The following is a 23,307-nucleotide window of genomic DNA, read 5'->3' on the forward strand; positions in this document are numbered from 1 at the left end:
AGTAGGGGTATGTGTAGGTAACTCATCGCTGCTCTCTGTGTCTTTTATGGAAGTGCAGGCTTGAAAGGGCTTCTCCGCCCTGAGCTTGTACGTCTTCATGCCTCAAGTCTAATCTAGGTCGACTTGTTAACGCCTCACAGGGGGTTCGTGGGTCACCAGGCCGTAGTACTTGATATGTGAAAGCATAGAGCCTAGAAGTGGGCAGAGGGAGCTAAACCAAGCCTCATGAGCACCGGTGGTTGGCGGCCTTATTGGAACAGATGACTATCAATAGCCTGTTTGCCAAAAGGAAGCGTTTTGACCACATTCAACTCAGGAACATGACACGATCCGTATGTGGCAATCATCACTGGGAGAGGACGAATTGGGCCATCGGAGCATGGAGCGTCTCCCACACGGGGTGTACGAATTACTTGTGTACTTGTAGCAATGTGGGGTTAAGGAGCTTTGAAAGTAGCTGGAAGGGAGCTTCGCGATGCCGTAGCGCTCCGCGGGTCCGGGAATGGAGCCTGTGGACATGGGGCACCGCAAGTCGACACCACGTGATACTTATCAAGGCGGAAAGTTCGATAAGTAGATAAGTAAAGCCAGGGGGGTGACGTCGTGAGGCTCAGGTCCTTTCCTGCCTTCCCCTTTTCCGCAGACGGTGAAGTCATTGCTTAAATCGATTTCTGAGCAAAGTAAGAGAGACGCTCGGGTTTGTGCAAACGGAGCGCGTTGACTCCCATTGCGACTCGCCAGAGAACAGGCACCTGCTCCCCAGGCTCAGCGCACAGGCCATGCTCTCATTAAACTTTACTTTTGGTTCCCAGTGGTACGTACCCAGCGCCAAGACCGAACGGTCCGCTGCAGGGCGGCGAAAACGGCCAACAAGAACTTCGATCAAGCGAACTTTGGCGAGTTCCTGTCTGCGGCTCTAACAAGGACGACGGTCGACAAACCACCTCATACGACCATTTCGATCCGCGAACTCCCTCCTCAACAAGGAGATACACCTTTTGGTAGCCAAATATCCTGCACGCTGCTGCCAGGATGAGGCCCCCAGTCACGATTTTCCCTCCGTCGGTTAGGCGCGCCCTCGCCGCTTCGGCCACCGCCCCCCAAACTGCCGCCCTCAGCTTCACCCTTCCCTACAGACCGGCTACCGCTTTCCAGTATCGCCGCTACTCCTCGTCAAAGCCGTCCAGTCCGGATGATGGTCCTAGAGATATTGCCGCCAGGCAGGCTGTTCCCTCGTCGGGGCGGTCTAAGGGGGAGAAGAAGCAGCAGCAACCCAAGCAGGTGATGCCGCAGCCGCCTAGCGTGCCCAGCACCAGGCATATCGGGGATGAGGGTAGGTCTCCGGCAGCTGCCTACGGCAAGACATGGAGAAACAATGTTCGGCAGGCTAACGCGCAGGTAATAAGGTCTGGCCCTCTCGACCTTCTTCGCCCTCCACCGACCCATCTCAGTGACGCAGCTGCTTCCCCGGACGGTCTCGGACGATACCTTCGCTCAGATCTTCGCCCCACCCAAGTCGCGGTCAAATCGGGTAGCTGAGGTGCTCTCAACACTACAACAGACGGTACAGGACCTGGAGGAGCCCCTGTCGAGGATGAACAGCATTGCCAACACAGAACAGCAGCAGGCGCAACATCACGACGTGGTTGATGAGCACTCGACCAAGATTAGCCTGAAGCATCCCGATGGCACCGAGACTAACGTTTACCTGCAACTCAACTCCATCATGTCTGGAGAGTACCTGCCCTTCCATCCGCCACCGCCCCCAGAACCCGTTGCCGAGCCCGAGCCCGAGCCCGAGCCGGAGCAGTCGACCGACGTTGAGGCTGCTAGCGAATCGGCCAAGGAGGTCGCTGAGCGCGAGCCCCGGACGCGCGTGTACAAGGCTATGGTGACGATCGAGGAGACGGTCGACTCCAACGGCGAGTATAAGGTTGTCGCGCACAGCCCGGAGCTGATCGAGGAGGGCGACGAGCCATCGCGGCCCCGCACGTTCCTGGAGCGCCTGTTCGAGCGCCAGCTGCGTTATGACGAGTATCGCCGTCAACAGGGCCACACCATGCAGGCCATCAGCGTGCGCCGGCAACGCAAGCTCAAGATGAAGAAGAAGAAGTATAAGAAGTTGATGAAGAGGACGCGCAACCTGCGCCGCAAGCTGGATCGCTTGTAAATGGGGAGGGAGTTTTGGGTGCTGGGTGTGGCGGCAGTGATGAATGTGCCACCCGTGTGTAAATATATCCCTGCTAGTCTTGTCTCTTTTTTTTATTTCTGTTTTCGCCAAACCTTGTCTCTTCATTAGAGAGTGGTGGCATGTATGATCATCATGATAGACGGCTATGTGACAAAGCTATCACAGAGATCATTAACATCACTCCTCCTACTCCTCCTCACATCATGTCAATCCCCCCCTGCTGATAGAGACCAGTCTAGACAGGAAGCAAGGCGAGTCGTGATAGACAGTTTCTATCTGACAAGCACCGCAACAGCATGGCCCTCTACCTACTAAGCCAGCATTCTCAGACAATGTTCTTTTCCAACCACTCCTTCCACTGCTCCCCAGTCCACGAGCTGCTAATATCTCCCTGCACAACCCCATCAAACAGCACCGTCGGAGACACATGCACGCTCACCAATCTCGCCATCTTAACAACAAACTTGACATCAACTGTTACCCCATTTCCCACGTTCCGCGGCTCCCCTTCCCCTTTTTTGATCTCCAGCAGCTTATACACCTGCTCCTCGTTCACGCCGACCGTCTCGGCTGCGAGTTTTGCCAAACGCCGGTACGTCTGGTTGCGCGTCTCATCCACGACAGCCTCGTCGAACAAGGTCTTTTGTGCATCGAATAGCGCCGCTGAGAAAGCCCAGAACTTGTCTGGATCGCCGTCAGTCAGGCGCAGCACGGCTAGTGCAGCTTCGTGAGCGAGGGTTGAGGTCGGGTGCCAGGGCTGGATTTGATGGCGGAAGATGAGCTGAAGGGACGAGGACAGCGAGGGGGTTGCACGGATGTGTGGGATGACCACCGAGGTCAGAGTGCGGAAGATCTCTGTTCGGAGAGCGCGAGTGATGAGATCTAAAGTGGCGTTCTTGGAGGAGAATCGTTTGAGGGGCGAAGGCTCAGGTACTTACTGGCTGAGAAGGGGCAGGTGTAGTCAAGAAAGATCTCAAGTGTGTGGAGGGGTTTGGCACTGGCCCCGGACGGAGAGAGTGTGTCGAAGGTAAGGCGGTGCCCTGCAAACTTGGGAGGAAGCGCCATGTTTCTGTCGTTTGATGAAATCGAACAACAGTTAACTGAAAAATATTCTGCTTGCGTGCTTGCTGACGAGATTGGTTACAATTTGATATGAACTGACGACTTGTGGATTGAGATGACGGCTTCGGTGTCCCGCTATATATACTTGAGGGCTCAAATGGTGTTAATATATGCGTGAACGAGGACGATAGAGAAAGCTTTCGGATGATGTGATCAGCTTATCCCCTCCAATTTTGAGTTTTCTTTGCCTTCAGCAAATAGCTTCCCCTGAGGGGTAAAGCGGGGTGGGGGAGGGGCACTTCAGTTGGCCTGCGTCTGTTGCGTCATCCCGTCCTTCCCATTTCAACCCCTTACTGTTCCTTTGCTGGGACTGTAGCGTCTCCACCGCTTAGAGATTTCTAGTCCTGCCTATGGTCTAGTCAACCGAACCCTTCTCCTCGCTCATTATCCGTCATGTCTTGGGATGTCTTGGGACTGTTATGTCGTGTTGTTGAGAGTGTTGAATTGAAATTCGCTATCCTATGGTTTTGCTCCAATGTATTGAGATCTCAACCTCTAACTTTGACGGGCAAAGAGCATCTGGTATATGTTTACACGGTACATGCTACGGAGTGTTATTGGTGCATAAAGGGGGGATGGGGGAATTGGCTCCGGGAACTACCTCTACCTGCTGCTTCAACCAAACTCTAGGCACACCTTAACATCAACACTGCCGTTCTAATCTGACATGCGGCGCGGGATATACTTTTCATCTATCCCAATGGCATATTCTCGTCTGCCTAAGCTGTAGAATGACAGCGGCGCGAGATCCTCCTTGCCTAGGACCAATCATTTTCTATGCTTCAAGTTGCACACTTACATAAGCCAGAAGTTACTGGACATGTATGCGTTCTCAGTAAGTCTTATCACGCGCACATAATCAAGGCCGTTTCTGCCAATGACTCCAGAGGTTGCGGTAGAGCAGCGGCCGTCGGTTCTCCAGCGTCGACTTTGATGGGTCATAAATGAAATTAAGAGGATCACTTCTCAGCTCCCTCCCTTCGACCATGGACCGGTCGGGGTCTTCCATGTCAGATAAGCCAGGGATTTCACAGTTGTTGAGACTGCTAGTCCCTTCACTGCCATACTTACTGCCTTGGAGCTCTTCATTGGTTGGAGCGAGCCGCTTGTTGAAGTGTCCCTCCGCGGTCATCTTGTTGAGCTGGGTCCGCTCATGATTCTTTTTGCGGAAAGGCATCACTTTTGATATTAAGCCGCCCATGCTTTGAGATGCCCCTGTCCCCTCCTAGAGGTGTTAGTCTCAATCTGTACATTGTGGACATGGACAGTGTCAACAAAGAGCCTTTCTCTGCTGGACAAATCGTTGTTACCATATGTTTTGTTCTTGGAGAGGAACTGTTTCAAACTCAGCTGAACAAAAGTGAACTGAGACACTCCTCAGCTCTGAATTGACTAGAGCCAAATGCTTCAGACAAACAATAGGGCTTTGATGACCAGGTTTTTTTTGGTATAGAACTCTGCTTCGGGCATTTTGAGATCATCGAGGTAGGTGTTATTCCATCACTGATTAATATGACATGGCAACAGGCTAGTTTAACCAAGCTGTCTGAGCTTTTTCTACGTTGTTTACCGATTTCTGCGCTGCTCAACTCCAATACCCATGGGCGGAATCCGTACAGTCACGTCATTGCCATCCGTTCAAACAGCAGTTTCCGGCATCTGGTGTAGGCAGTGGTGGTGCTGTGATGGTAGTCATCACTGTCTGTAAAGTCCATTCATCGTCTTCCGCAACTGGAGGTGGAGCAGACTTGGTGGATGACCTGGCAGCGGTGCCTGATGTTGTGTTGGTCGTTGTAACCCAAGGAAGTGTCAGAAGCTACGTAAGCGCCAGTGTTGTTGTTTGCAAGCGTGGTTACAGCTGGCTCACCACCGTTGTAGACCTCCATTCAACTCCCACGCGAGAGATAAATGTATCCCAAGTCGTCGTGACCGTTGAAAAGGCCAAGTGTGTGTGCGTGCGTCTTTGTAGAGTCTGACATTTCGTAATGTTGACGGTAAAAAGTTATTACAGAGCCGTGCATTCCACTTGTTTGCCAACAACGCGACCTGCTTACACACTCTGTCACTCCACTACCAGCTTTCTTGGCACTCATCCGGGGGTATGTTCGCGTCGGCTCAATCGTGGTAGAGATAGTAGTTGTAAAATATCATGTATCAACCCTAAGTCGGATCTTTCTGTTGGTCACCTACCTGCAGATCATCCTTACCACTCTCGGAAAGTGTAGGCTTTTGCACCACAGTTGGGCAAGCCGAAAAGAAAGCTTTGCCGTCGTAGGATAAGAATTGGTTCTCGCTATCAATTCAGAAGGCTGCTTCAGGCATGGCCGAGGGGTAGAGGTTGCAAACCAAAGCTATACTAGGACCTGATTCGACGGTCAGATCCAAATCGTTGGTTGGGAAGAAAGCAAGTGAAGGGTTGTGTAATGGAGATGAAGTATTGATGATGGAGTCCAGAGACCACAACCGATGCTCGAAAAGGAAGTCTTGATGACACGACGGAAGAGGACAACGAAGAATCTACCAGCCCACCAACACCCCTTCCCCTCAGCTTCATACAAACGGCCATCCTTCTGCTAGACATTGTCCCACTCATCTCCAGACTTCCTATCTAGATCTGACCTGCGGATAGTTGGCCAATAGTTAGATTATCCACATCGGATGGTGTTAAATAGAATGTGCGGGACTGAGGATGTTTGTGAGATCCATGTCGTGGCTGCAGTTGCCGGGGCCTTGCTTAGGCATGAGTTGAGAGGAATTGGGGGGGGGGGGAGAAACCTAGACGGAGAAAAAGAGGGAAACACCAAAGATCAAACATTATGGGTCAATTAGCATCAATAATGCCGTTCACAAAGCCCAACTTTTGCTGATGAACAGGAGTTTAAAAAGCCAGCCGCTACGATGGCACATGGTTGAAGACTAAGTAGGACACTAGGCATTCTGATGGGTAAACAGTGCCTTCAATATTTCTTTGGACAGTTGACAAAGACACCTACCAGTCATAGCATGTTTGGATTGCTTCCCGGCTGAGATCAATGCCATTAGCAAAGGGGCTGACTAACCGATTACCTATGCAAGCATTACCGTCTCACCCGTTCGGCTGCCATCAAGGCGGGTGATGTGAGAGGGATACCCGGTTGGAGGCAATTGCAGAGTGCAAGTTGACTCCTAGCTAGAAAGCGTAAGGCAAAACAGCTTCATATCCGAGCTGAAGAGGAGAGCATAACGTTCAAAAAACACGAGAAAAGTTTTCAGTCAAAGTATAGTGGAAAATTAGAGGTCGTTGGGCATCGTCCAGCCTGTCCATTCTTAAGTTGACAGCTCAGTGGCTAATCTACCTCGCCTTCTTACGCCTTTTGGGAGGAGAAGGTTCAGATTCGCTTTCAGATTCGATGTCGCTGGCGTCTTCGATGTCATTGTCAGACATCTCGTCCCCATCTTCTGAACCATCCTCCTCACCATCGTCATCCTCTTCATTATATTCATCCTCATCACTTGTCTCGTCAAGGGGTATCATATCTGGTGCGCTGTCATCCTGAGCTTCTTTTCCAACTTCTACTTCCACCTCTGAATCACTATCGCTCGAAAAACCGGAGAACTCGGACTCAGAGTCAGAACCTTCATCTTCTGATTCATCTTCAGGCTCGGCTGCCGCAGTTGAATCGGCCATTGAGGTGTCGGCAACGCTTTCAGTCTCTTCCCGCTTTCGTTTCTTCGGCATTTCGCCGAGACGACCTGCTCGTCCTTCTATCACTGGCTCATCACCCTTCTCGGGCTCAGGAGCTGGAGTAAACCAAGGAATCTTGCCTCGCATGAAGTCGTTTAACACCTGTTTGGCAACGCCATCCACATCTGGTTCACCACCTTTCAGCAACCTTCCAGATTTTCTGGCGAGCATTTCAAGGAACTCAATGTGATCCTTCCAGCCCCTGAGCTCGTACGTTCTTTCCATATGATGCTGCTTGACCTTCCTCAAAACAGCCGGAATGTATTGCTCAGGGTGTTCAACATTCTCGACGCGGACAACGCCACGGAGAAGGAGGTCTTCCGGTGTATCATGCTGATTAGGTGGCACAATACCAGGGCAATCAATTAAATAAATGCGCTTCATCAGTGTGACATATTGCCAAACCTTGGTCTCACCAGGGATCGGTGCGACTTTGGCCACAGCCTTCCCGCGGAGGGCATTAATGATACTTGACTTGCCCACGTTGGGGTAGCCGATCAGACCGACACTAATTTGCTTGCGGTCCTTGTGAAGCACGCTGAACTGCCGTAGCAAATCAATTAGAGAACCACGGCCGAAGGGATTTGTGATGCTGGCCCGCATCGCACAAGTGGGATGATCCTTCTGAAGAATGCGGATCCATGCAGCCTAGGTCCGTCAGCATCCGTGAATCAAAAAGGATATTAAACGACGAGACCAAATAGGGACGACAAAATGTGTGAATCATTACTAAGAAGACAACCATGTGCTGTCCAACAGGACCGTGGCTGTCTTCAACTCAGCTGAAACACATCCGGTATCCGGCGACAACACCCCAAAACGGGGGCCATCAGTCCCTAATCTGAAGACCAGACCAGGGACGTTGGAGATGGATATTAATCTTCCAGGGTTGTAACGGACAATCTCCCATTGAGCAAAAAGCACGAGAGCACCCTGACGAAAGCCCTGGGGTCACCAGCAAAAACACTGGAGATACGAGTTAGAGATCAAGATTAAAGAAAGGGGGACCTACCGCTTGGCTGGATGGTACAAGGTCGATCTTATTTAATACAAACACGAGATGCTTATGTGGCGCTTCGGCAGCGAGATACTTCTCGACATGCCGGCTGCACAATCATTGATTAGTAAAAACCTCAGAAGGAAAGTAGGTATGAAGCATACCATCTCGTGCCCAGCGGGTCGCGCGCATCCAGAACATGCAGGATGACGTCTGACGAATCGATCACCTTGTCTGATGATATGTCAGCGGTCTGTTAACGTAAAGTAAAGGACTGATTGGCATACAAAGTTCGTTCCAGATGCGCTTCGAAGTTCCCTTGTTGAAGATTGCCTCCTTTGCGGTGGCAACACTGAAGTCTTCCTCAACAGGGGCCTCGCTTTCGAGAGCAGCAGCACCTGCAGCGCCACTCAGCAATTTCTTTTCTTCCAGGCGGGCATGATACGAGTCGAGGCTCTGTTCGCTGTAGCCGGCTAGCTCATCAACCGTATTGAAGCTGAGCTTGGGACGTTTCCTCTGGGCCTTGGGGCCGAAGGTTTCCGAGAAAGGTTCTCTCTCAATGGTCATCTTGGCCTGGTGTTTCTTGAGACCATCTTCAAGCTTTGGCCCATCCCGGATTAAGCTCATAGGCAGCTTATTGCTCTTCAGCAGGACCGTATAGGGATCTTTCTGTTTTTCAGCCATGGCTTCCCGGAAAGACTGCAGCGTGTCCTGGGAGATGACTCGAGTGTTGGTGAACCATTTCCGGTTCGGCTCTATAACCGCCTTGGGCACCTCCTTGCTCTGGAAAGAAGCAGCTTTGACGATCTTGCCCTTGCTATCCCGGATCGGCTTGCCCTCCTTGAGAATGTTGAGGGTCTTGATCTTCTTCGCTGAGCGGTAGAAGTTCTCTCCCTTGACATGTGGGTCGCCGGGCGTCCTGCCTTCCCGCAGGAGGCGATTTTTCTCCTTCTTCCCTGCAACAGCTAGTTAACACTGATGATCTCAGGGAGGAATGACGACAACGGACTTAAACTACCTACCTGTTCCCATTTCGGCGACGTTTTACGTACGCAATCAGCTGAGACAGGGAATTTGAGAGCAAAAGTGCAGACGGTTCCGCCTGCGAGATGGAGATTAGCGGTCTTCCACAGAGGGAAGCTGAGTGTGGAAGACAAGGAGGAAAAAGTTTGAAGGGATGGGGATGGAGCGAAGAGATTGTCAATTGAACATTTTTTGGCACGATGTGGAGCTAACAGGTCTCTTTCTTGCAGTAAATTTAGGCGGTGAAGGTGGGCAGAACTGCGGCAGGGACAGAATGCACTAAGCCAGATCAGGACTAGTGCCCCTCATCTCAACGCCGAACTTCAGAATTTCCAACTCGTGCATCACGCTCAGTGCCGTCGCCAGCGACTTCGGGTCTTGAGTTCAGTCGCAGAGCAGGTTAACTGCCCTTAAATCCCAGCTCTCTGGTTAAGGGAGGCCACCAATTCTGTCCCAAAGGCAGAATTAAACAGAGTAACTCGTCAAAGAGCATCGAACAGGTCCACAAAATGCCTCCTTCGCTCCCCCGGCCGTCGACACTAAACGGCCTCTCAGCCGCCCTCTCCTCCTGCCGAATCTCGGCTCCGGCGACTGTCATTAGCAAGAAACCAACCCGGCCAGCAATAGCATCACTTAGCACCTCATCAGCTGCTCGGAATCCGCAGCAACAACAGCAGCAGCAGCAACAGCAGCAAGCAGCGCCCATCGTCTTTCCTCCTCAGTCACCCAGGTTCATCACTTTGCCGGAGCCACCCCAGTCGTCCGAGATCAAGCTGGGACCAATCAAGGGCCACCTGCCCGTGCCTCGCGACATCTTCCCCAAGCGCGACGGTGACCGCAAGATCCAGCCCGAGTATATCGCGAATGCGACGAAACTGTCCAAAGCCGAGCTGGCCGGCCTGCCGCCCAAGACCGAGCACGAAGAGCGGCGACGGCGCATGGCTGCTGCACGTCGTAAAGCCCTCGAGGAAGGTCTCCGCGGGCTGTACGAGCGCAAGCAGCTTCGTGAGAAGCGCTGGGCAGCGCGCAGCAAGCGCAACTATGAGCGCAACCTAGCTGCCGCAATGGCCCCTGAGCGGCTGGATGAGGTGTTGACCCGCTCCACAGTGTTGGAAGCCACTGCGCTTGGTGGTCATCTGGAGGAGGACCCGCATCGGTTCGCACGGGCGAAGAAGGCAGCCAAAAAGCATGCTGCCATCATGGCTAAGAAGGCGGAGGCTCGGAGGGATGCCCTGGCGCAGCTGTACGTGGCAGCTCAGAACTTTATTGTGGATGAAAAGGAGCTGGAACAGCGTGTTGAGGAGCTCTTCAAACCCGATACTTTCCGCTACGGTGGCAGCGGAAACTGCGAAAGCATCTGGGATACCCAAAAGGCTCCTGTCAGTATTAGTGAATTGCGCGCTGACACATTTGGAACTTCGGCCAACATCATCGATGCTAAGAAGAGCAACAGCGTCAAGACTGCCGCACGCCAGAAGATTGTGGCTGAAGAGTTGACAGGAGGCAAGTTGTGATGGGTGGATGGGTAAGACCGAGGAAGTCTGAGGAGTTGTATTAAGCCGTGTGTAGTATGATGCCGGCGTGTACTGTATGAATACCAAGAATCATGGTTGTTGTCTGATCCACGGTGTCTCAATATATACGTTTCTTTGTATGCTTTTTACATAACGTCAAGGTTCTCTCTCGCTTCTTCATGGCCATAACATTGATGTTACTGAAATTAGGATGAACCGTTACATGCGTTACCTAACGCCCGCGACCCAGATGCTTACTCCATGTGTCTTCAATCACACAAGAGGCATGTTCCAAGCAAGGAATAAAGCCCTATGAACGACCGGTAGAACCACACGCTCAAGTATATATCCACAAAAGCAAACCCTATGGAAAGAAATTAACGATAACCCCCCCAGGCTTACCAACCATTACCTCCTTTCCACGAGCAGTATATGCATGGCCGCATATGCCAACACAATAAAGACAGCCCCAAATACAGCCAAGTTCGTGATATCCTTCCACATCGCCTGATTATCAAAACCAAACGAGCTCAGAATCGCTGCGCCTGGAACAGTGATATCAATCCCAATTTTATGATCAACGAGGGTCAACTGGGTGACCTCGTTCACAATAAGCGCCTCAAACCCATAGTGGAATATCGACAGCCACTGAAGCCAAAGAGCAGCAGGAGGGATTGCGTTGTGATTGAGCAACAAGCCTGCAAACAGCAAGCTGAACAGCATGACTAGGCTGCCGATCAGATTGGCAACTCCCCCATCTTTGCAGACGATGCCGATGAACAGGCAAATAGCGGCAGCGGCAAGGTTAAAGAGCACAAGCACGAGCATGAAAATAAGGAACTTGTTGAGCTCGGCCACGAGACCCGTCATAGGGTAGACAATTGTGCCAAGAAGGATGGGTGGGATGATGCGTAGTGGAATGATATCGAACAACACCTTCGCGGCGAAATATGTGATGGGATGATAATATCCGTTGGCGCGCTCACGAACAAACAGAAGACGCTCTTGGGAGAAAACCGAAAGCGAGGTTAATGTGCTGAATCCGAACAGGGCAAGGATGAAGAAGAAAAGGCCAAGGCGGTTCTGAAACCCTGCAATGTCCATGGTCAGACCATAGAAGAGGTAGCCGGCGAAGACGGCCAGAAGAATGGCGATGGCGTAGTGGGTCAACATCAACATCGGGTTACGGTAAAGATTTCTCCATGTCCGTTGTGAGAGCAGGACAAACTGCTTCCAGTAACCAATGCGCGCATAACCCTTGCCCATGGTACCAGTGTTAATGTTGGGACCGTCGGGAGTATATCCATTAGCATTCCGGCCGTTGCTGTTGAGGGCTGCAGTGACAGCTTGCTGAATTTCGTCTTGGATACTAGCGGCGATATTCGACTGACGATAGGCCTGGACCAATAGATCAAGATCTGTGCCTGTAGTGGCGGCAGGTGGCAAGTCATCGTCATCTCCATGGGGTGGAACAATGTGTGGTGTGGTCTGGAGCCTGTACGACCCGTCTACCTCATCTCCAGCATCCGAGGAGGCTGCCGTGTCGACCGTATGCTTGCGCCGGGTAAAGAGCTCTCTCTCCTGCCTGAGCCGTACGGAGTTGTGGCGCTTAGTCTTTGGCCGAGAGGCCGAGGACTCAACCGTGCCGTCGTGTTCAATGCTCCCAGAACTGCTAGCGAGCGACTTGACTGCTCTTATGCTGCTGAGTCCAACACTCCCGTCGTCTGCTGCAAGGCTACCATCATCGTAAGAAGTGGTGGCCCCGGCATGCATCGTCAGATCGACCAGGTAGTCAGCGATGTTGAATCCAGGAGGACAACTATAGCCAATTTGATCAAAATAATCCTGGCATTGATGAAGTGGGCCGGAGTAAACAGTCTTGCCCTGGGCCAGCAAGATCAGACGGTCGAAGAGAGCCACGATATTGGACCTTGGCTGGTGAATGGTGAAGATGACAGTTCGCTTGTACGTCTTCGCCAGGGTGACCAAACATTCAATGACATTATAGGCATTGTAGGCGTCAAGACCGCTGGTAGGTTCATCCAAAAACAGGATGGAGGGGCTCGTGACTAGTTCGCAAGCAATGCTTACACGACGCTTCTCACCGCCGGAGATACCACGGCCTTTGCCCTCTTCTGACCCAATGAGAGAGTCTCGGATGTGATAAATACCCAGCTGCTTTTCGACCTCAATGACCCTCTGTTCTTTTGCCGCCCGAGTCATGTCTTTCGGAAGACGGAGCAGAGCGCTGGTAAGGATCGTCTCGTGCACAGTCAATGTAGGCAACATGGTGTCTTCCTGATCGACGAAGCCAGTGGCATTCTTGTAATCCGCATCGCTGACCTTTTCACCATTGACGTAGAACTCTCCCGTGACAGCACCACGCTTGTTTTTACGCGCGAGGATGTCCAAGAAGGTGGTCTTGCCGGCACCAGACGCCCCCATGATAGCTGTGATCTCTCCTGGATGAGCCACACCCTGAATGCCAGACAAGATCTGCTTGCCGTTAAGGTTGTAGGAGACATCTGAAAAATAGAGGGTAGCGGGCTTATGGTCTGCCATCAATTTGATCGCCTCGTCGTCCGAGTCATCCAGATGGATTGGACCGTAACGGAATTGCCTCCTGGAGAGGTACCAAGTGCCTAGAATAGCTGCGACCAAAAACAGACCACAAGCGGCGATAGCCCCGGCAATCAGGGGGGTGTTGATCTTTGGAACTTCTGGAGAAAAGCCAGGCACTTCGGTGTGGTACAGACATTCTCCAGCCTGGCAAGTCAAGAAGATGCTGGCATCACCGAAGATATCGCTGATGAGATTATTCATCTCTGGCTCCTGGAAGGCACACTTCTTTGGCTCGCCGGGTCTTTGTGTGCACTCGAACCTCGCAGGACCACGAATCATTTCCACAAGGAAATCACTGATATCAACTGACCCGTTCTCACCGCAAAGCATGCGATTCGGGATGCACTCGCAACGGATTTTTTCGCACTTGTATGATGTCGAGTTCTTTCCAGCAGGGTCGAAGTTTGCGCTGGACTGACACTCGTTTAAGTGGCACATGAACGACTCGCGTTCGGCAACCCAGACTAGCTATGATTAGCAGAATAAGACTGGATGAGGCTAACCTTCCGAAACTCACATTGGAAGTCACATTCGCCAGACGCCTTGTTGCAGGTGAAGGTCACTTGCGGCACCTTCTCCTTCAAAAGGTCCCGGATGGCCTTGTTGGTGACATCGCAGACTTGGTAGTTCTGCTTGACCACCTCGCCGCCAGTGTAGCAAACGCCGCCATCTCCAGTCTCGGTAAGAGCATCACATGCCCGGTCGCTTGTGCAGACATTGCAGTTAATGCCTGTCCAGCCTTCATCACACTCGCAAGAGGGGCCTTTGCGCATGGGTCGATCACGACCTCGAGCTAGCGATCCGCATACTATATGTGTGTCGTGAGCATGTGTGTTACTGAGCTATGGGGAGGTGTACCTCAGGAGAAACATACAGGGCTCAAGACAGTTGTCACCACCGAAGCCGGCAGGACAGTCGCATTTCCCACTGTATTCGCTGCACGGCGCAAACTGGCCGCATGAATAGATAGGCAGATTACAGTTGAAGCTGTGTAATCGAACAACGATCAGTCACCCCATCCCCGCAGCAGCGTACATTGCCATGATGTCGACGAGTGTCATACCATGGAGGGCAATCCTTGGGTCGGTTGTCCATCAGGTCCAACTGTGCCCGAATCACGTCCACATCGATGGACGAGTAGTTGGTGTAGGCTGTTGTCACCCAAGATAGCGATAGTGCTGCTACCGCAAAAGTGCGCGGTAGCTTGGGCGCCATATTGGCAAAGCGGCAGACAGCCAACGGCAATGAAGAGTATTGGTCGAGCAGATGTGTTGACGGATTGGACACAGATGGGTGTGTCAAACGACAACCTGAAGCTTGGGAGCTAGAAGCTCCAAATATGGTGTCTTGGGGAGCTGCCTGTTTATCCAGATCGGCGGTCGCTAGTCTGGTGTTCTCACGGATTGGCAGGCTGCGATGACGACCCTCAACGTCCAATCGCAGGCCAACTGAGGAAGATGACGCCACACCCCAGCCTCAGGTGCTCGGCTCCTGAGCACTAACAGGTTTAAGCATCGACGTCGACCAGCCAGACGCCAACAACGTCGCTGACGGGAAAGTAATGCGGGTTCAGGACGGAATATATGGGAAGTAAAGTGAATGAGGACGGAAAGCTGGAAGCATGCACAGATGCAACGATGAATGCCAGCCCCCCAACAACGTTGCTTCGCTGCGTTGCGTTGTCCCGATGATGTCGTTATGGAGCTGCGGCAGGGCGCTGGGGTTGACGAGCCAAGAAACACAGAGTGCCTGGGGAACTTGTGCCAAGACCCCTGTCCAAGACTCAGGATGCAGGCTAGATGTCAGACGACGCCTCGTGATTGGTGATCAGAGATGATCCACCTGATTCCCACGTGATGAAGGGTCCCGCCCCTCAATGTCATGGCTTCATCGTTATCAACCCAGAAGTGGGAGCCAGAAGAGGGCGTGCTCAAATGACGCAGTTACCTGAGATCAGAGACAACTCTAACAGACTGGTAGGAGATCTTCAACCAAGTTCACCTGACCACCTGGATCCTTCATCCTATATGCTCCCGTCAGAGCTATAGCTTTCACTTCCTACCAGGTTTATCTAGAACAAGCAGAGTTGCCTTTCCAACAACTTACAGTAGTTAGGCGTGGGCTGGCAGAAGGATCGCTCGCTCAATGTTACCCATCTAGGTGGGGTCAATGCCTGGCAACGGCGACCTACAGAGATCAAATTGGAGAAGCTTCCCCTACGGGTGCTTAATCCTGAATGGGTGCCACGATAATGACAACACGCTTCTGCTCTGGAACCAGGGATATATAAGTACCGTAGAGTTTGAAAGGCAAATTGAGGGCAAGAGTTTCTCAATCGAGTTGTCTTCAGAATCCAGGGTCCCACACGAACCGACTTTTGCCGCTTTCAGACCGGGTCGCCAAAATGGTCAAGATCCAGCCCTTCGAAGTCGAGCAGTGGATGGACAGGCTGGAAACAACGCCGGGTGTTCTAAACCTTGCAGAGACTTGCGCCGCGTCGGTGTCACTTGACGACCTCATTCGCATGTGTGAGGATAAGAATTCACAGAATCCACTCTGGCTGTCCGCAAAATTGACCTACGGTGCCATCCGAGGTTCCAAGACTCTCCGCCGCCGTGTCGCCGCTCTATACGATCGTGCCTCCGATGCAGAGCCGTTATCCAGCGAGAATGTTCTTATCTCGCAGGGAGCTATCGCTGCTAACTTCCTGCTCCTGTATACGCTCGTTGGCCCCGGAGACCATGTGATTTGCGTCTACCCAACCTATCAGCAGTTGTATGCTGTACCAGAGAGCCTTGGGGCCGAAGTTTCCCTGTGGAAGCTGAAGGAAGAGAATGCCTACATCCCTGATGTGACCGAGCTTGAGGGGCTAGTGAAGCGTAACACCAAGGTATGAACTGGAGTGTCTACCTACGTCTGCTGTTAAGGGTCTGTTGGAGCACATGTTGATTAGCCACAACTTGCAGATGATCGTCATAAACAACCCCAACAACCCAACCGGCAGTACTATCCCGCCGTCCGTTCTTCTTCAAATCGTCTCCTTCGCCCAACAGCGCGACATCATCATTTTTTCGGATGAAGTTTACAGCCCACTCTACCACTCCCTTCCGTCGGCTCAACCAGCGCCCCCTTCGATCCTCTCACTAGGTTATGCCAGAAGTGTATCCACGGGCTCCATGTCGAAGGCTTTCTCCTTGGCAGGAATCCGCATAGGTTGGATTGCGTCCCGTGATCGAACCATTATCGAGGCTGTTGCTGCTGCCCGAGATTACACTACTATTAGTGTGTCACAGCTCGACGACCAAGTCGCCAGTTTCGCTCTGTCGGAGTCTGTCGTGGGACCGCTGCTAAAGCGGAATCTGGGGCTGGCCCACCAAAACTTGGGTCTTTTAGAAGCTTTCATTCTGCGGTATAAAGATCACTGCGAATGGGTAAAGCCAACCGCTGGGACTACCGCTCTGGTGAGGTTCAAGCACCGGGACGGGACCCCAGTTGACGACCCAAGTTTTGTATTGGATTTATTGGATAAGACTAAGGTTCTGGTTATGCCGGCATGCCCATGCTTTGGATTGGGAAAAGATTTCGTAGGCTATGTGAGATTCGGGTACGTGTGCGAGACGGAAATTTTGATCGAGGGGTTGAGGAGGCTAGGGAAGTACATCGAGGAACACCTTCAGTGAGATCCATCTGGCTGCCAAATCGCGTTTCATACCGCCTATCTCAGTGTATGCGGATTCTCCTATGGAACTGCAACCATAACATGCCTTGAGCTAGCACAATTTGTAAGAACCTTTCTAGAGGAGTAGTTGAGGGAGCCTCGCGCGACTTGAACTTCCCTATGGGCTCGAAATGAAAATGAATGGGCGCTGTCTCGCACCGTGTAGAAGGTACCTTGCGCCCCAGGGGTCTCAGAAACCGTTAACTGTCCATCCGGTACAATGACTGGAACATAGAAATCCCTATGTCTCTCAATTCTCACTGAGGCAGCCAAACGCTTTGGTTGGCCTTAGATTGAGCATGTAAAATTTAGTTATTCTTCCTGTGATGGATGACGTCCGATCCCAAGAGATAGCACGGTGAAAATTACTGGATGCTTGCGTAACGCATCCGCAGATCGGTGCCAAGCGCGTTGCATCCCGCCCGCGCCAAGGACGGCATTTCCCCTAGAAGGCTCCTGAAATTCTTGACTGACATCATCAGTTCGCGGATGGCAGTTCAACGTGATCGTCGAGCAAGACATGGTAATCCCAAGCCCGGCACAGCGGAATCATGTCAAGAATGGCTTGTGTTTGCATTCTATTGCCATATGTAACGAGTCAATGCCTCCTCGGGGATGACAGTGGATAAGGCGTTTCAAGGCCTCCATGGGTGGCGCTTGCTCTCTTTGCTGAACCTGACCGACACAGCAACGAACCGTTTCCATCTGCGGCAGTGTTCAAGATTTAAGACGTGGCCGATCGGACGAAGACTCTGGACTGCTGTGGACCGGTGTCTCCTCTGATCGTCAGAACGTAGGCTAGGGCTTTTCATCCAGTCCTTTGACTACTTCCTGCTCTCTGATTTCCATGAACGCTTCCATCGGATATACCTCCAGTACCGGTTTGACTGCACTTCTGGGTAGGCAGTCGGTTTTGTGGCTTCCAACCTCGATTTCACAACGTTGATCTTGTCATCAACCTTACTTCAATTCGTCAGCCTTTACCGGTATTTACGTCGCTCGTCACTCTCGACTTGCCACCATGAGAGCGTACAGCACGGCAATCGTTACCACGTTGCTGGCGCAACTGGCACAGTCCACAACGCCGGGTGTTGTGTTATGGGACATACATAAGGAAAAGAAGCCGCAGCACTTGTCAAGGTTTCAGAAACGCGCTTCGACCTATGAGGAAATTATTTCCAATGAGCAAATGCGCGGCGGCTACTTTGCCACATGCCGGCTCGGTACGCCGGCACAGAACTTGACACTTCAGCTGGACACAGGTAGCAGCGATATTTGGGTTCCCGACTCGGGCGCCAAAGCCTGCAGCAATGCACAAACAGGAGGCTGCAGCCTCGGATCATGTATGACTGCTCAAAGCTCTATTCCCTTCCTGTTCGTACTCCAACCCACTAACGTGCCGTTTTAGTTAGCCCCAGCAAGTCCTCGACGTTCCATGTAGTCGGAAAGGGCCAATTTAATATCAGTTATGTGGATGGTAGCTCGTCCAACGGCGACTACTTCACCGACGTCTTCGAGATTGGCGGTGCTACTCTGAACAACATGACCATGGGCTTAGGCCTGAAGACTGACATTCCGTATGGGCTTGTCGGCGTGGGTTATGACATCAACGAAGCGATCGTGGGGACTACTCAGTCGCTTTCATCCGTGTACCCAAATCTCCCGGTGAACATGGTCAACGAGGGCTTGATCAACACCGTTGCTTATAGTCTGTGGCTCAATGACCTAGGTAAGCCCCAAACCTGACACTCTAGGTGCTTCCGGGGCTAATAGTGTTTCATACCAGATGCCAGTGCGGGTAGCATTCTCTTCGGTGGTATTGACACCGAAAAGTATGCAGGCGACCTCACGAGTATCAAGATCTATCCAACTCAAGACAATTTTTACACATCATTTCTAGTGGCCCTGACATCGCTGCACGCAGTTAGCCCTACCGGAGAGGACACTCTTACCTCGAAGCAGTTTCCCGTCCCCGTCGTTCTGGACTCCGGAACCACCCTTACCTACCTGCCCACAGACCTCGCCCAGCAGGTTTGGAAGGAAGTTGGGGCAATCTATGCGCCTGAGTTTCAGGTCGCTGTCCTACCCTGCGACATGAAGAGCAGCAAAGGCTATTTTTCCTTTGGTTTTGCGGGCCCCAGGGGACCGCGCATTGATGTGAGGATGGACGAGCTTGTCCTCGACATGACGACAGGTCAGCCCCCCGTCTTTGCCTCCGGCCCCTATGAGGGCCGCGATGTGTGCGAATTTGGCATCCAAAACTTTACTTCGGCTCCCTACCTGCTCGGCGATACTTTTCTGCGTTCGGCATATGTCGTGTATGATCTGGCAAACAATCAAATCGGCATAGCTGCCACCGAGTTTAACTCGACCAAGAGCAACATTGTTGCATTCCCCAGCTTGAGCGCTCCAATTCCGTCGGCCACTGTTGCGCCGGACCAGGACAAGGTCCCTGACCAACCGGCCTACACAACGCCCGCGTATGCGGCTAGGCCCGGTTTTATGGGCGAGGAGGGGGGTGAGGAGAATGCAGCCGTCTGTTCACGGGGCCTGGACTGGGTCAAGACTCAGGGGTTAGTGGTTGGCATCACGATGCTGCTTACCGCATTCGGCTCGAGTTTGTTTCTCGGCCTCTAAGACATGATGTGATGGACCATGGCGAACAATGGCAGCACATCTACCAGATATATAGCTGAGGAGGTTAAGACATGCAAACAGTAGAAGTTGGCTGGCCCGACCTTGGGCTTACCACAGAGCCAGGAGAGTGTACAAAGTTGGTCTGCAATCCACTAATAGATAGGTACCTTACCTATTGAAAAAAAAAATTAGTGAAAAACAACTGAACGGCTTGTCATCGGAGCACAATACTTTTTTTTTGCTTTACGTATATGTACGGCCATTCCCATCAAGTTTTGAGTGGTGTGACAGCGGTTGCAACCCCACGCTCGGGCGAGCAGGCGTATGAGGCAGTCGGATGAGGGGTAGAGCCTCTGCGGCGCAGCGGGCGCATACCCCTGTCTCCCCAATTGGCTCCACCAAAAAATTTCACAGGCCTCGTTGCTGCTGCTTTGAGCCGAATTGAGAGCTGGCACCACCCTATCGCCGAGTTCAGGTTTGGATACTGTCCTCCACTCTCCAGCCTGGAACCTCCCTTCTTTCCCCAGTCATTCCTTTGACCTTCTGTCCCCCATTGTCTTTGTGCGTGCTACGAAGATGCGGGTGATCAGGGCTATTGCTGCCCTCAACAGCGGCCGCGCTGTCGGCTCCAGACACGCGGTGCGGACTATCACTTCTGCCCTCGCGAGTCGCGCCGCCCTCGTTGGTGCCTCTTCGCCGCAATGCGCCTCTCCATACAGTTTCCAGCTGAGCGGCCTTCGCTGCTTCAGCACCAGTCATTTTAGGGCTGCCTCCAGCGCGGCCGAGGCTGCGTATGCTATCCCAGCGCCAAACCCACCCCGATTGCGCTAGCCCACGCTGACGCTCTCTCAAACTCCAGTCTGCAGCAGGCCAAGGAGCTTGCTGCTGCGAACATGACCCCTGAAGCCGCTGCTGCGCGTATGAGCCCAGAGGAACTCAAGAGGATATCGAGGGTCCGGAACATCGGCATTGCAGTATGTGTGGCCCCAGTTATTACTCCTACCATCATCAACACCCAGCCCGGCAAAACAGAAGGGGCACGCAGGGAGAAGAGAACTGAATGAAACCGCTGCATAGGCACACATCGACAGCGGCAAGACCACCGTGACTGAGCGCATTCTCTTCTACACTGGCCGTGTCAAGGCTATCCATGAAGTTAGAGGCAAGGACGGCGTCGGCGCCAAGATGGACTCCATGGAACTCGAGCGCGAGCGTGGTATCACCATTCAGTCTGCTGCCACCTTCTGTGACTGGAAGAAGGGCGAGGAGACGTACCATCTGAACTTGATCGACACCCCTGGCCATATCGACTTCACCATCGAGGTGGAGCGTGCCATGAGAGTCCTCGACGGTGCTGTCATGGTTTTGTGCGCTGTTAGCGGTGTCCAGAGCCAGACCATTACCGTCGACCGGCAGATGAAGCGCTACAACGTGCCCCGTATCAGCTTCGTCAACAAGATGGACCGCATGGGTGCAAATCCTTTCAAGGCTGTCGAGATGATCAACAGCAAGCTCAAGATCCCCGCTGCCGCCATCCAGATCCCCATTGGTGCCGAGAAGGAGTTTGAAGGCGTGGTCGACATCATCAACATGAAGGCAATTCGCAACGACGGTCACCGTGGTATGAACGTGAAGGTCTCGAACACTATCCCTGAGCACTTGAAGGAGCTCGCCGAGCAGAAGAGGCAGGAGCTCATCGAGAAGCTTGCCGACGTTGATGACGAGATTGCCGAGATGTATCTCGAGGAGAAGACGCCCACGCCCGAGCAGATCAAGGCTGCGATCCGGAGAGCGACCATTGCTTGCAAGTTCACTCCTGTGTTAATGGGTTCTGCGCTTGCCGATAAGTGCATTCAGCCCATGCTCGACGCTGTATGCGACTACCTTCCAAACCCCAGCGAGACGTACAACGTTGCCCTGGACCGGTCTAAGGGCGAGCAGCCTGTGCAGCTTCTGCCATATAACTCCCTACCTTTCGTCGGTCTGGCTTTCAAGTTAGAAGAGAACCCCTACGGTCAGCTCACCTACATGCGCGTCTACCAGGGCTCGCTCAAGAAGGGCCAGTACCTGTTTAATGCCCGCACTGACAAGAAAGTCCGTATCCCTCGTATCGTCCGGATGCACGCGAACGAGATGGAGGATGTCAATGAGATTGGTGCCGGTGAGATTTGTGCTGTCTTCGGTGTTGAGTGTGCCTCTGGCGATACCTTCACCGATGGTCGTCTGCCTTATGGCATGACGTCCATGTACGTGCCCGAGTCCGTCATGTCACTCAGCATCAAGCCCAAGCGCAGCAGCGACGCGGACGCCTTCAGTAAGGCCATGAACCGCTTTATGCGTGAGGATCCGACATTCCGTCTGCATGTCGATGAGGAGTCCGAAGAGACCATCATCAGCGGTATGGGCGAGTTGCATCTCGATATCTATGTCGAGCGTCTGCGTCGCGAGTATAAGGTCGAGTGCGAAACGGGCAAGCCGCGTGTCGCTTACCGCGAGACCATCACTAAGCGTGCCGAGTTCGACTACCTGCTCAAGCGCCAGACTGGTGGTCCTGGTGACTATGCCCGCGTCATCGGCTGGATCGAGCCCAACTCGGAGAACCCGGAGGCCAACCACTTCGAGACACGCGTCGTTGGCGGTACCATTCCTGACAAGTATCTCAGTGCTTGCGGCAAGGGTTTTGAGGAGGCTTGTCTCAAGGGTCCTCTGCTCGGCCACAAGGTCATTGGGGCGTCGATGGTCATCACCGATGGTGCCACTCACGTTACCGACTCCAGCGATTATGCCTTCAACCTGGCTACTCAGATGGCCTTCCGCAAGGCCTTTAAGGAAGCTGGCGGCATTGTTCTGGAGCCTCTCATGAAGACGACTATCACGGCTCCTGCCGAGTTCCAGGGTAACGTTTTGATGCTCATGAACAAGCGTGGCAACATTGTGGACACCGAGGTCGGCGCCGATGAGTTCACCATGATTGCCGAGTGCTCTCTAAACGCCATGTTCGGCTTCAGTACTCATCTGCGCGCTGCCACCCAGGGTAAGGGCGAGTTCAGCATGGAATTTAGCCACTATGCTCCGGCGCCGCCACACTTGCAGTATGTGTCCCCGATCTTGTTCTATGTCTTCTGTGAGAATTGTTATACTGATGCATGTCCCTCTTACCACCTACAGGAAGGAGCTTGTTGCTCAGTACGAGAAGGAACTCGAAGCTAAGCGGACCAAGTAAGCAACATGTAGCTGTGCTTGCTGGCTGTGAGAGTTTCGAGTTTCTCCGGCTATTCTTTTTGAGTGAAGGTGTCCGCAAACTGGCCTCTTTGGCTCATTGTGGACCGAACTCGCGAGCTGAGTGCCTGCGCACCTTGTTCAGATCTGCAAGGCAATCTGGCAAGGCTGCGGCAGCGAAAAGCCACAAAACGCAGAGTTGGAAGGCAAACGATCAACGGCGTGGTGATGACTATGTATTATGGATGGTTTCATCGGGGTTATCATGGATGTCCCTTGATGGACTAAGGTAAGGTGTTGTGGTCTGGGATAGATATCTGGGTATAAGGCCAACTTCGCCAGAGGAGTCGGATGGGTGGGATTTCTGCCTGTTTATATATGTAACATGTGTACCTGTATGTACATGTATGATATTACAGCTTTTGCGAGTTCTTCCGGGCTTTGGAAGTGTATTTACCAGGAATGACATTTGATGAATCTCTCCTCAATACTGCTAAGAACCAACATGAGCTGGTGTTTTAATGAGCATTGAACCAGTCA

General features: G+C 52.5%; 7 protein-coding genes across 7 annotated transcripts; 4 read left to right on the forward strand and 3 right to left on the reverse strand.

Annotated features, from left to right (window-relative positions):
- Positions 1–1,032: 1,032 nt before the first annotated feature.
- CTHT_0055080 (mitochondrial 37S ribosomal protein mS38) lies at positions 1,033–2,170 on the forward strand (the record flags this gene model as incomplete). The annotated part of the gene is made up of 2 exons (XM_006695777.1): positions 1,033–1,333; positions 1,407–2,170. 2 exons carry the CDS (start codon positions 1,033–1,035, stop codon positions 2,168–2,170), a joined length of 1,065 nt encoding a protein of 354 aa, XP_006695840.1.
- A 346-nt stretch (positions 2,171–2,516) lies between these two features.
- CTHT_0055090 (uncharacterized protein) lies at positions 2,517–3,256 on the reverse strand (the record flags this gene model as incomplete). The annotated part of the gene is made up of 2 exons (XM_006695778.1): positions 2,517–3,073; positions 3,130–3,256. The coding sequence occupies 2 exons, from the start codon at positions 3,254–3,256 to the stop codon at positions 2,517–2,519; spliced, it is 684 nt and encodes a 227-aa protein (XP_006695841.1).
- A 3,388-nt stretch (positions 3,257–6,644) lies between these two features.
- CTHT_0055100 (putative GTP-binding protein) lies at positions 6,645–9,066 on the reverse strand (the record flags this gene model as incomplete). The annotated part of the gene is made up of 5 exons (XM_006695779.1): positions 6,645–7,685; positions 8,050–8,143; positions 8,199–8,268; positions 8,322–8,990; positions 9,057–9,066. 5 exons carry the CDS (start codon positions 9,064–9,066, stop codon positions 6,645–6,647), a joined length of 1,884 nt encoding a protein of 627 aa, XP_006695842.1.
- A 500-nt stretch (positions 9,067–9,566) lies between these two features.
- CTHT_0055110 (uncharacterized protein) lies at positions 9,567–10,571 on the forward strand (the record flags this gene model as incomplete). The annotated part of the gene is made up of 1 exon (XM_006695780.1): positions 9,567–10,571. The coding sequence occupies one exon, from the start codon at positions 9,567–9,569 to the stop codon at positions 10,569–10,571; it is 1,005 nt and encodes a 334-aa protein (XP_006695843.1).
- Positions 10,572–10,979: 408 nt separating this feature from the next.
- Positions 10,980–14,408, reverse strand: CTHT_0055120 (uncharacterized protein; the record flags this gene model as incomplete). The annotated part of the gene is made up of 4 exons (XM_006695781.1): positions 10,980–13,657; positions 13,711–14,001; positions 14,068–14,180; positions 14,257–14,408. The coding sequence occupies 4 exons, from the start codon at positions 14,406–14,408 to the stop codon at positions 10,980–10,982; spliced, it is 3,234 nt and encodes a 1,077-aa protein (XP_006695844.1).
- A 1,189-nt stretch (positions 14,409–15,597) lies between these two features.
- CTHT_0055130 (aminotransferase-like protein) lies at positions 15,598–16,873 on the forward strand (the record flags this gene model as incomplete). The annotated part of the gene is made up of 2 exons (XM_006695782.1): positions 15,598–16,083; positions 16,160–16,873. 2 exons carry the CDS (start codon positions 15,598–15,600, stop codon positions 16,871–16,873), a joined length of 1,200 nt encoding a protein of 399 aa, XP_006695845.1.
- Positions 16,874–17,932: 1,059 nt separating this feature from the next.
- CTHT_0055140 (mitochondrial elongation factor g 1-like protein) lies at positions 17,933–22,771 on the forward strand (the record flags this gene model as incomplete). Its single annotated transcript, XM_006695783.1, has 7 exons — positions 17,933–18,254; positions 18,320–18,640; positions 18,698–19,484; positions 20,076–20,339; positions 20,408–20,522; positions 20,626–22,640; positions 22,717–22,771. The coding sequence occupies 7 exons, from the start codon at positions 17,933–17,935 to the stop codon at positions 22,769–22,771; spliced, it is 3,879 nt and encodes a 1,292-aa protein (XP_006695846.1).
- Between the last annotated feature and the right edge of the window lie 536 nt (positions 22,772–23,307).

This window comes from Thermochaetoides thermophila (genome assembly GCF_000221225.1).
Source record: "Thermochaetoides thermophila DSM 1495 unplaced genomic scaffold scf7180000011820, whole genome shotgun sequence".
NCBI classification, from domain to species: domain Eukaryota; kingdom Fungi; phylum Ascomycota; class Sordariomycetes; order Sordariales; family Chaetomiaceae; genus Thermochaetoides; species Thermochaetoides thermophila.